Source organism: Dermacentor andersoni, chromosome 1, assembly GCF_023375885.2.
Source record: "Dermacentor andersoni chromosome 1, qqDerAnde1_hic_scaffold, whole genome shotgun sequence".
NCBI lineage: Eukaryota > Metazoa > Arthropoda > Arachnida > Ixodida > Ixodidae > Dermacentor > Dermacentor andersoni.
The window spans coordinates 222,279,159-222,292,610 of NC_092814.1; the positions used below are offsets into that span (position 1 = coordinate 222,279,159).

At 43.2% G+C, this 13,452-nt stretch overlaps 1 protein-coding gene across 3 annotated transcripts in view; it reads left to right on the forward strand.

The window, feature by feature from the left end:
- Positions 1-13,452, forward strand: part of poe (E3 ubiquitin-protein ligase-like protein poe) — a 590,397-nt gene that overhangs the window by 185,670 nt on the left and 391,275 nt on the right. For all 3 annotated transcript variants that reach the window (XM_055063706.1, XM_055063707.1, XM_055063708.1), the window contains one exon: positions 12,224-12,303. In XM_055063706.1, the coding sequence (XP_054919681.1) occupies positions 12,224-12,303 (80 nt within the window). The remainder of the gene's footprint in view (positions 1-12,223; positions 12,304-13,452) is intronic.

Consider the following 13,452-nt stretch of genomic DNA (forward strand, 5'->3'; position numbering starts at 1 on the left):
GGGGTGACTCCACTCACGCTGCGAACACTCAACACACTCGACAAACACTAAATTAGTGCAAGGGAGAGGAATTCTGCATGGGCATCGCACGCGTGGTACGACGTTCAGCTCGGCTAGCAAAAGATCAGGTGGCTACTCAGATGCCAAGTTCACGTGAACGAAGCTCCCTTGCTTGAGTCGAACGAGTAATTTCAATTCGTGCGAGGCTAACTAGAATGAGGGAAGCAAAGTGCAACACCTCAACGCCCCGGTCCGCCAGGTTGTGTCCGTCCACGTGCGACAGGCAACTTCGTAAAGCCTTAGGCCTAAAGGATCGCTACCCTGACAACAACCGGCATCCTAAAAATAACACCCAAAATGGGCACAAAACAAGCAGCCGCGAGGAGACGTCAGCTCTGTTAGGTGGTTCTACCCCGCTCGGTGCACACAGCATCCGAGTTGATGGCGCCCACCGTCCCAGACTGTGTCAGAGCGCCCGGCCGCAATACAAGTCAGCCCGTAGTGGCACCCATGGCCCGCGGCCACCCGGCTCCCAGAGCCGCAACTTCATCAGAGTCGGAGATAGAAGAAGCTATTTGCATGAGAAATTCGGACCACCCACGAGGCTTCCGTACTCACTCGCTTCAGGCTTGCCAATGCTCCGCGGGCACTAAGCCTCGCTCTCTCAGGATGTAGACCACGTGGCTCTCGTACTGACGAATGTCATTAAAAAAAAAATCATTTGTGAAAAGGCTTAGCATGTTTAAAAGTTCAAACACACTACAGCCACCATCACCTCGCTCAAGAAAGCATGCCGCCGCCGCTAGCGATGAAAATCCATGCTAGCTCTACGCTTCGGTTAAAACAAAGGTCTCGAACGAAGCAAAACTGTTAGAACTATCCTACGATGCCCCAAGAGCCCCACGTTGGGCACCAGATGTGGGCTTCTCACCCGTGCATTTGAGACAAAGGAAAGACAACACACTAGTGCAAACAATCACAAGGGCATTTATTGCACCTTTCATAGACTAATGCCTGCTAGCCGAGTTGGTATCCACAAAACATGCCGATGGGCGTGCGACAAATCGCGGAAGTCCGACTCACCACGACCGAATAACGAGCGAATATGTTGGCCCCATGCTGGACACCAACGCTTGGTCGTTTGCGCGTATGGTCATGCGAATGGTGGCGCGTTGAACGATCGTGTTCGTCCATTCCGGGGTAGGCCTCGCGAGACGGTCTCGCCACGTCTTTCTTTGTCCTCGTATGTTTGTGCGCTGTAAGCCTCAGAAGCATGGATCGGCGCGCGCGCAGAACATCTGGGCCGCTCGCCCACCCCGAGCCAAAGCGGAAGAGCCTCCTCCTTTTTGCGCCCAAGTAACCCGTTAGCAGATGGCGTTAGCAGAGCAACACTCGTACTACCCTGCAAGCATACCGACCGCCGCAGTAAAGCCACGCGGCAAAGCCGGATTACAGGAGACAGGAGCTATGCAAGAAAACAACATATCAGGGGACGCGTGAGAGTCGCGCATCCCCACAACTATATGACCGAGCATGTAGCGTTGTGCCATTGCAAGCATACTGCACGCTTTTAACTCTTTACTCCGTCTTAAGTCTTTAGGTTACGCTGTCTCAAGGAACTACTACTGCACTCAATATTTTATGTAATACATAAACAAAAAGCAGAATCAATGCACTTTTCAAGCAAAAAGGTTTTATGAACGAGATGTATGTCATAAAAAAGATATAAATTGCCTTAATCAAGATTGTGGGATAAGATTGAAGAAAATTTGTAAAAACTTGCTTGTGTCTAGTAAAAAAAATATGTAAAAAAAATTATTAGATATACAACATGTATTGCCGTCTAATAGGCAGGATCTCCGAAAAAAATCGAAATTTTTTTATTGAACAGGTATTCCACTACAAAAATTTAACTGCAAGCACGATTGGGCGTGTCGGGCTGTGGCTGCTGATGATCCGTCCGGGCTGGTTTGTGTTGTCGTTGCTCTCAGAGTCAAAGTACGACAAAAAGGCAGCATCCTCGGGCTCGCTGCTGCTCGATCCATCTGCAAAATCAGCTGCAGACACAGCGAAATCACAAGATCGGCTATTTTTTTAAGTATGAGCGCCGCTTCCAGAGGTGGTGGCCATATTTTTCTACTTTGATGATCGCAAAACTTCGGAGTGTGTTGAAAAATTACCACCTGGCGGGAAAAAAAAATCAAACTGCTCAGAAAACAAAAATATAGTTCTCCCCCTTCACGTCCGATAGCACAGTGTGTCCGTGAGCGATGTGGAAGGTCTCGAAAGTGGCATTTCAAACCATCGATAGTGGGCAGCCATTTTTGCTTTCTACTTTGACAATCGTGAAACTTCAAAGCACGTTCAAAAAATCACTGCCTGGCGCGAAAAAGCGAACTGCTTAGAAAACAAAAATTTAGTTCTTCTTCACATCCAATAGCACAGTGTGTCTAAGTGGTGTGAAAGGTCTTGAAAGCAGCGTTTCAAACCAGCATTCGTGGGATAATGATTCCCAATAGGTGCATTACAGAAAGAGTTGATAAGCGATAATGAAAATGCGCTGCCATTTCCTATTACAGGCAATGTGAAGTGAATGTCATGTATCGCTCTGGCAGCATCATACTCTGGCGTTGCTCACCAACTCTTTTGTTTTGGTTTCCTGTTGTTGCCTTTAAAACGCTATATAATAGAAAAATGACAAAGCATGCCTCAGGTCACTCGGACCCCATCAGATCAACTTTGCGAACTGCCGCAAAGCGAGATTGCCACTGCCGCCACCTCATTGCACGCGGATTTCACCCCTGGCTCAATGGGCAGCTCAGCTGCCATCTTGACAGACATCATGCGAGCCATCTCACTGCTGGTGCAGCTGGACTATATTGCTTCGGCCACCTCTAATTTTCCACCTGCAACCATGCCATCACTGGCTGCCTTGGAACTACCGGAGTTCCACGGATTTCAGAATGACCCTGTTCTATATAAGGTCCTGTTCGCAATATGGCCCTGTTCGCAATATAAGATGGCTGGTTGCAGCGGGGTGGCTTCAAGGTGGCGCCATGGTGTGGAACAATTACGAAGGCCACATGTACTGGTCCTGGGCAGAATGGCAATGATGGCTGTTTTCTACCCGCTTGGTTCTGGACGCGATGAGTACTGCTCAGCTACCGGAGCTCGGGAGATACGCCACATTGACGAATCAGTCTTGCCCAGTAACACCTCGACAGAGAGGCCCGCGGGCTGCTCTGCCACAAACGCCGGCTTGCCAAGTCTCGCCTTCAGCTCCACCCCAGATGGTGGGAAGTACATGGCGACACACACTCCCACATCGACCCACCACCGGGCGGCGCATCACAAACCAATACCATCACCTCCACTACAACCCCTTAACACACATCAGGCCACTGCTGCTACTTTCGTATGACAGTCTACGCCAGCTGAGCTGCTGCGACGAAAACCTTGGAGGGCTCGGGAGCAGTACCAACTCGCCACTGCAGCTGCACCCGGCAAGGTTTTGCCAGATAGCCTTGCCACCTGCCCCGCTGTAGACCCCAGATGCAAGCCATATTTTCCACCATGGGTGTCGGACTCTGCATCAGCATCCGGCACCATACAATCACTTCCAGAGGCCGAGACCACTTCCCGTCCACAGCAGTCGGTGAAGTGGCTCCCAACACTGGGGCACGGGGATGCACCAATGCTGCCACTACAGGAACCCAACCTGTCCACAGGTCACAGCAGGGAGATGCTTCCTGACCCGTTGGAGCCAAATCCTTGAATGTTGACACAAAATACGCAAGGACCCGCAAGATGCACAAGAGAAGTACACAAGACAAGGCACGTGGTATTTCGTCGCACTCGGCTGATTAGAGTGCATCGGCGAGCTTCAATCATTTAGTGGCACCGCTGCAAAGAAGCACGTGATGGCTCAGCAGAGTAGCTGCTCACTGTACAGGATCTCCTGCCATATGAGCCCTATTGAAAAGGGATTAATCATTAGTGAGAGCTGTGACCAACGCACAACAGCCAGTGCCACCTGCCAGAGGAACTGAATGCGCACTGGACTGCTCACCAATGATGACTTCACTGCGGGTTTGCAAGCCATGCCAAAACTTGCAGCATGGCCGACTGTGAAGACAAAGTGCACTTGGTGAGCGCCCGATGCCAAGTGCACTTCTTTTTCACACTCGGTCTTGGGCACTCACATAGCAAGTGCGAGGGGAGAAAATGAAGTTTAAGTAAAACAGGCATTGTGGCAGATGGCCAGCTTGTCTGGTTCTTTACAGTGAGCATATCTAGGGCAGGGCCTTGGACCCCCTTCCCTTTCTGGATCTGCCAGTGTCTATGGAGAATGCGCAAGTGCCATGGGGAAATCTGAATAACCAGAGCAAGTGAAAAAAAAAATAAACAGTAGATCAGCGGTGGACATATTGCAATAGGACCGATACTTTGTCAAGTTGGCTGAAGGGCAAGGTTTCTTTTTTTCATTTATTGATGCCTATTTGTCACTGTGTGCATTTCCCTGGCACATGATTTCTTGCTATAAGTGCTAGATATTTGCAGTCGCTTCATCATCCATTAGTGGTATCTATGCATGTTTGATTAGTGTATTACATCTGCTGTGTGTAGTTTAGAAATAATTATTTTATATAATTGGGGTGACACACAACTGTGAGTGCACAGCTGCTCGATGTGCCTTTACGTACGATGAATTTTAATACAAGTAGGCAGCCCGGACATGGAAAAGAACAATGTGAGAATGGGACAAGGAAATAGGCATGAACACACTAGCTACACTGCACAGATGCTATTTTATCTATGATATATACCTGCAAGGACAACAAAAATAGCGTCCTTGAATTGAGCGGCTGTATGTGTCAACTTGTGGACATAAGTTTAGCAGATGAACGGGATAGCTAAGCTAATGACAACTTGTGAGGAATTAACTCTTTATTTAAATGCAGAATTAACTGTGAATTCGGGTTCAGTCTGCATTTATCTTCATCTTTGTATGTAATAATAACAAAATGAAACAGCGGGTTGAAGAAAAATGTTCCATCCTTGTGCAATACATAATGAATGCAATTTTTCATGAAGTACTAACTCATGCAGCTTCATTTTCTGTTAACTGCATGTGGAGCTTCCTCGTTGCACCAGAGCAGTACGTTACTGCTACAAAGCGTTGTTTCCTTGCTATAAAAGCATACGTTGCTGCTCCAAACTGCGATTTTTCCTGCTCCGAAAACTGCTCTAAAAGACCAAGTGCTGCTTCCATCACTATGATACATAACTTGCTATACAATAGACCTGACATGAATGACATGACATATATTTCTTTAACTGGATATATTCTGAATATGCATATAATGTCATGCATGTCATAACATGGTTGGCATAAACTTCAATTTCATGGCTTGTTGGTATGTCAAGGCATGACATGATTCCCATTAATGTTGTGACATGCGTGAGAAGAATGCCGTAAATTCATGTCATGCATGCATGGTATGTCATTATTACCATGACATGAACTTGTGCTGACCCAATGGACTAAGCTGTCTGCTTCGTAACGCGGCTCTCGCCTCTGATTCTCCGTGCTATCTGCATTTGAGCCAGGTGGCATGTGTAAGATTTCAGCAGCAGAATACCAGGTGGTGATAATCTGTCGAAACAGTGATTGAAAAGCAAGTTCCCAAGGAACGTTGATTTTCTTGTATGCCACAGTACTCACTCTCACATTCTATTTTCTTATGATTGTATTATGCATTCATTCACATAACTACTGTATAGTTGCATGGGCTAACACATACAGTACTTACCTTGCACAACTACAAATCGTCCAGCATAGAGCAATCAAAGTAATAACTTTTAGCTTATACCACAGCAATGCCAAACAATTATTACAAGCCAATAATATCACAGTGTCCGACATAATTAAATATAACATAGGTGTCTGGTTATGTAAACATATCAACAATCAATTCCCCTTTTCTTTCATCCCGTGTTCTTCACTAGATAACACTAACAGTACAAGATTTGCTCTTAACAAGAACCTCATCTTACCCAAAGTCTGAACTAACTACGTCAAGCAAACTGTTCATTTCAGTGCTTTTTTATTATGGAACTCGCTACCATTTGTTTTAAAATTAATGGTGCTACACTCATTTATTACAGAATTCAAAAAGTTTCTTTTGAACCAACCCAGTCTTGCATAACCTTCCTTTTTTTTTTATATGCCGCATAATGTATGCATTTTCATTTCCATTGATGAATGCCACAGTTTACTACATCATGCTTATTAATCACGTATAAAACTGTTTAAACATGCCCAATTTTTTTTCAGTTAGTTCATATTTCAAATGTGACTCAAGTGGTGGCACTGGCTAACACTCTCGGGGTTCTACTAGGAAACATAAATACCTAAGAAAGTGGATGGGGAACGGCGCCGCGGTAGCTCAATTGGTAGAGCATCGTCCACGAAATGCGAAGGTTGTGGTATTATTCCCCACCTGCAGCAAGTTGTTTTTTCATCCACTTTCATTTCCATTAAATTATCGTTTCTTTATTTAATTTATTAAGCACAATTTATTTCCCCTATGTTGTCCTTGGTGTCAGTGTTTGTTGGCTTCTTATGATATGACTAATAAAAATCGGGCCCCTCGGTTAACCCCCTTTCTTCTCGTTTACTTCTGCCGTCAAGTCACCCATCTGTGTTCTCCAAGTGATACCACATCCTGCCGTCCATGAGCATTTAGTTTCTGCATTTCTTACCTACTTCTCACCTCCATGCCGCTCGTTCACGTAAGTTCAATCATTCGTAGAAATCATGCAGTCGGTACCGTCATCGTCCTCTTGCTGCTGTTGTCACACACATGCACTCCCGCATTAACTCTAGCTCACTGTACTCTTGTCACACAAACAAATACTGAAGTTACAGAAATACATTGGTCAACCTGGTAACGTTTTGCGGAACCACAAACAGTGCTGCATAGCCAGCTGCCTGCGAAATGCTTTGTGTAACGTCGATTCCCACAGTGCTTGGGATCTGCACAATTTTGTTTTTCTTTAGTGTATCTTTACACGCCAAACATACTAATGTCACCCATTAAATGCAGTTTTGCAGCTACATCTTTTCATATCAGCCAAGTTATCTATGATATTGTGTAGTGCAGTCAACGGCTTCAAGTAAACCCCTCCTTACCTGAAATATTGCTAAGCTACTAATTTTAGTGTTTAACATTAAGCAGAATCTGCCATTATTCAGTTTTCATTTTTCTAAAAACAATTACGATGTTGTTTTGGAAAAATGTCGTAAATCAGCAAATATTGGTCAAAATAAAATCTTCAAAGCATGTGTAGACCATTGTAAATTAACATACTCATCTAATTTGAAGCTTCCCTACTGTACCCTCTTTGTACATATATCAATTTATAGTATTGAAAAAAAAAATTCATGATGTAACTGAAAAGGACATTGCCGAAAAATGCAAGGTAGCGCAAAGTCAAGTGAGAACCTCGTGCAATATTTTTTAAATGCCCACTGGTTCATCTCCTTATTAATTCTGTGTAAACCTTTCAGCACAATCATAGGATGATGTATAGGTAGCGTCAAAAGTTTACGGGATGGAAGGTATGAAGAAAATAAAAGTTACTGAGCCTTGTCACGCAACCTGGATTTCAAATGTGCTTTGTGTACTAGTGTCTGAAACCAACATAGTATTGTGTTGTTTTAATGTCTAAAAGCTACAACTGGGCTGGCATCTGACCTTTTTGTGAAACCCACATCTAAACTTTTGACCCTGCCTGTACATGACCCTACAGAACTAAAGCTCTTCTAGGGGAAACCCCAAGTTTCTCCAAATTTTCATGGCTCCTGACAGAAATGAGCTGAATGAAATGATGGGCTTACTTTCCTTGTGTGCTCTCGCTGGCAAAAAAAAAAAAAATGCTACCAGCAATTCAGCCTTCCCCAAGTACAAATATATCAGACAAAAAGGAAAATGTACAATTGTATATTTAAAAAAAGACGTTTTGTGCTAACTTGATGAGAAATAAATTAATATGTGAGGTCAAAAGGACATTTGGTTGCCTAGAAATTTCTTTGAACTGCTTATAATTTTTCTCTTATTGTAAACTTTTATCTTTAATAGAAAAGGGTGACTTTATTAGCATATATTGTCTATCATTTAAGCTTCAAGGCTACTGTGCCCCTGGTTGGAGCCAAGTGCTGGGCCATATAGTGGTGCTGTTGTCACTGATGTGTAGCTGTTTTGAAATTATAAACAGCGAGGAGTATCGTGTTGGCTTTTCATCTCTCCTGCGTAGGTGATGTAATTGCAGCTGCTCACATTCTCATTGAAAATAACAAATTCTGACGATTGTGTGCTGCACAACACACCATCATACATACGATATTGTTGCTGAATGAGGGTGTTTCATGGAGTACATTGTCATGTAATTTATGGTGTTCCTTTCATCCTTTCTTTAAATTGTCACAATTTTCTTGCTGTTCATAGCATCATTCTTTTTCAGTGTCTTAAAGGGCCCTTCACCAGGCTACATAGCAAATATAGGTTATACGCTGGAAGTTGTTACGTGTCCTCTAGGGAGCGTTCTGCCACACACATTCTTCAAATCGACTCGTTAATAGCCAAGATAAAAATATTTCAGTGCCGCGAACCCGTGATTTCAGCAGGCGAGCTCCACTGCCAAGCAAGACGCTCTCTCCACTCGCCCCGTCTAGCCTGCGCAAACGAAATTCCTTCCCTGCGTTCTCCCATACCGGGCCTCGAGGATCGCGTGACGTATATGTCACAGGCCCCACCTTCATTTTCCTTTTTTTTTTTTTCTTTTTGCTCCGCGATTTTTTTTTTTTTTTTTTCGGCGCTACGCACTTTTGTCGATGGCGTCGTATGCGAGCTGTTGTCTCGTTCATATAGCACACGTTTTTGTGCGCTGTGCACAAGGAAACATGACTAGCGGTATAATTCAGTGCTACACGAATACTGAGGCAGAACAAGCGGATCGTAGAGCGTGATCACGCGCTGGAACACGGTAGAAACTGGCATAGTTTCGGTACCTTCGCACGTGACGGCATGACCGTGGGAACAGACAAAGTGGAAGTACATCGCTCTTGCTTATGTGCAAAGTAAAAGAAAAAACACGCAGACATTCCGTTTCTGTGTTTTATTATTTCTCTAAACCTCAGTTCGTCAATTTAAGCAACAGGTCACACAAATAACAGATGTTGCCTTGAATAATTTTTGAAGTCGCGTGTCACCACGAGCTACGTCACTCTGTGGACCCGATTACGTAGGCGCAGGAGCCCGACTATGTCACCATCCCTCTTTGGGCTGATTCGCCGTGAGTGAAGAGGGAAACAGCATTCGGATTGAAATTTCAGGCTTTTCCGCCGCGCGTAGCAATGTAATTCTTTGCAAACATGATCGTTGTTGCGCATTGTGTGCTCTGCACTTGTCAGCTCAAAATGGCCAGACCTGGTGAGGGGCCCTTTAATGTTCTCTTTACATAGAGGCTTTTTCTGTGATATAGTTCTGTACCCCAAGATGCCTCGTTTTGTGTAAGTTACTAACTTAAGCACCATTTTAAAAGTTAATTGAGTATAGGATCCTTGTATTCTCTCTGAATACAGAATCAGAAATGGGTCAGGAAAATATTTAGAGAAAATTACTAAAACACCTCGTTTTGAAAAAGACTTGCGAAATTCAACCTGGTGTTTAATGTACTTATATCCTGACTAGTCAGGTCAGTGTATGTTCTGTTTTATTGTGATAGCAATCATACAGACATTCGAAGTGTGTTCACACTGTAAGCATCGCCACTGTGCTATCACAGTATCTGCAGCGTATGCGTGGTCTGCATGTGGAGAGTTAGGTCTCCAAGGACGCAAATGATGCAAAGTGCATTTTGCTGCAGGAATGATAAAGCCAAGTGGATGTACCGTCATGCTCCACTCAATCGGCCCTGCAGCAGAGCCAGGACATTGTCATGCATTCCACTGCTGGCGTGGCAGTTTTGTGCATACATACTAGTGTTCCTGCTGAGCATCTGTGCGCATACCATATTGTATTTCATACACTGGTCTGAGTAGAATGCACACTAAACATTTAGCTTACGGCGGCCTCATTTCGATGGGGGCGAAATGCAAAAACACCCGTGTACTTAGATTTAGGTGCACGTTAAAGAACCCCAGGTGGTCGAAATTTTCGGAGTCCCACACTACGGCGTGCCTCATAATCAGAAAGTGGTTTTGGCACGTAAAACCCAATAATTTTTTAAACATTTAGCTTAAATGATCTAATTCTTTCATTCAGTGCTTACAAACCTTGGTGGTTTTCAATTGGTCTTAACGCCTGCAACACTGCTAGTGATGCTCCACATCACGGCAGAATTGTGGGAAGCATGGTAGCTGCCAATGTGGTGTTTCTGCTGTGCAGCATTGGTTGCCTAGCCCACTGCCTTCTGCCAACATGTCCCTGCATATTGTTAGAACATTGTTCAAGAAGCTCGAGCGGAACGATAAATCTTGCTGTTGCTTTCAATGGGTGAAACTGCTGTATTCTTCTTCTCTTTTTCTTTTCTCTTTCTTTTTTTTTTTATGTTGTAAAAGTTGCATCAGTTTTATTGTTCTTGGTATTTTGTTGTAGTAAATCTCAGCTCTGAACATATGCAAGTCTCTGAAAATTGGATGTACTTGACTCGCATTGAGAATGGAGCTATAAACTTTTGCTAACTGATCTTAGCAACTTGCTACCATCAGCAACTGGCAGAGGCTAACTAATTGTGATTTGAGATAGACAAAGGTTCTACCTACAACTTTGGCTTTTTCCAAGAAAAAGACTTGTGAACAAGTTATACACTAAAATAACATGTCACACGTTATAAGAACTTCCAGCTAAGGCCAAATTTGATTATCCAGTGTTTGATAAAGGTGTAAGGATCAATTTTGCTGACAAAAGAAAAGGAAAGCCTACAATTCGAGCCTTCTGAAATAGCCCTAACTTGTCCAGGCTGTCATTTGAAGTGTATTCAACATGTAAAATTTTGTCTGCATATAATGCAAATGAAAATGTAATAAAATGAGACATTGGGTAGAAAGATGTCATCCTTTTCATACAGAAACTAATATAAAAGTAGCAGAATTATCAATAGGCATTCATATTTTGCCACAAAAACAGTAAAAAAAAACCTGCAAAATTCTTGAGATTCACACATATTATGTGGTATATAGATTGGGGGCTATCAAACCCAGAATAATTGCAATTTGACTGTTTTCACTTTTGTTCACCATAGCTCGATAGCTCAAGTGCTTAAAAGCTGCGTTGGACGGAAATGCCTTTCAGGTAATGCCTTTAGCAATGCCTTGGGCTATAAACATGTCTCACTGTAGAAAACATTACTAGCTTGGACATGAGGTGCAATGTTTGCCCAGTGAGTTCTTGTGCCTTCTCCTCGCGTTATATAAAAATGAGATTATTGAAGCATCTTCACATAATTTGTTGAATTTCTCTTATTGGTTTAGTTCCTCATTTCATATCCACATGGCTGTGGTTTAGCAGTCATGTTGCGACATGATGGCAAAACCCTGTACCAGTAACAGCATTCACTTTTTGTTTCCAGTGTTAGTTGTACTGGAGATCTAGCAACCTCTAGTTCAACTTCAAAAGTCCTGTTTGGTAGATCTAGAATAATATTCTTTCGGACAGCCTCCTTTATAGCCTTTATGGTCTACCCCTGCTTGTGTGATCACACTCATGTGATCACACTCATGTGGCAGCTCCTGTCAATTTAAAAAAAAAGAATAGTTCCATTTTTGAGCATGTGTCTAAGAGGTTATTTTTAATACCTTCAGGATCCAGACAGGGCATTGCAGTGTACTGGAAACAATATGAAAATACATAATGCTTAAGTACTCAATATGCCAATCAGTGACCATACAGAATGGCGACTATTAATCATACAGAAACGTTAGCCGTTAGGATTGGGTTGTTTCTTGACTCTTGAAAGCTCCCTTTCATGGTTGCTCGATGTTACAGTTGCCACAACGGTCTTGAATGTTTTCCTGTTGGAAGCCATGCTTTCTTGGTAATAACCTAACACAGCTGCTTCTGTTTACAGTGTTATGCCAGTTGGTGCGGTAAAAGATACAATGTTCCTTAATGGTTTAATGAATTTTGCTTAATGTGAAATGTGAATGGTTTGTGCGCAGGTTCACACATCAGGCCGAAGTTTTACCACCTCATGATTCTGGAATCTGGTACACAGGATGTCCCAAAACTGGATGGTTTTGTAAGTTGAGCATTCTGTAAAGTCAACTCTTTTTGTTGCTCTGTATTACCAGATTTCTTTGTAATGTCTGTACCTATCTTGGAATACTCGTTCACACTATGGGCGAGCTAATGCCCTGCTCAGAACTAGGTCCGATCGGGTGCATCATTGACTGAGAAACAGTTTTCGTTGGGCAGAGGAAGGAGGCTTACCTTTGCAGAAGTCCTCATGAGGCCAATGATTGAAGGCACTGCATTGCTTTAAATACATATCAAGCAGTAGATGTTTATATTGCAGCAATCTAAATTGGCAATTTATCATCTTGGCAATTATCACTTGGCAGTTCATCAGTCTTGCATTTAAGTAGTTTTAGCTGTGTGGCAAAAATGTGGGTATAAGGGCATAAATCGAGATATCATGTTGAGCATATGTTTCATATGCAGCTGATCAAAGCTTTCTAGTTGAGTATTTCTAAAGGTAAAAGTTAGCAAGGTGATGCATGAATAGTTAATGAAATTACTGACCGTGGTTCCTAAGCAGCCAGTTGAAGACGTATGTAACAAGGGTGGCATTCCCAAACCATTTCTGATCACTGGTTTGATGAGTGACCAGAGAGGATATGGAGCAATTACACATTGGCATGAGAAGCATTGAAGGACTTGGGTATTGGTGTTCTGTGGTGTGGGTCCTTGCGTGCATGCTGTAATTGCTGTAATTTGTTGTAATTTGTAGGCTTTATGGTCTGGCCGTTGTGCATTACATCAACTTTACATTTTACATTTGCCCCTGCAAGAAGCCTTGCCACTTTGCATGTTAGCTCAGCTGAATGAGCTGTTCTTAGTTTGTAGTTTAGTATGATGAGTGCTTTTTCTGCTTGGTTCATATTATTTGTGTTGCTGTAGCAGCTTATTGGCTTGATAGATTTAAGTCCATTGGAATTTTGCAATTTAGGTTGGAAAGTCTCTCTCAAGTAGGACAAACTGTGCTAACAAGTTGTGACTTCAGCTGCGTCTTGTAAAAAAAAGTAAAGGAAGCTGAATACGTTTACTATTCTTAAGTTACCACTTTTTGTAACCCGGTACGCGATCATGTGAACTTTGCGCACAAGCTGTGCAACTGAGGTTGCAGACTTCCTTTTACCTGATGTCATCATCACGACACACCCCGTCA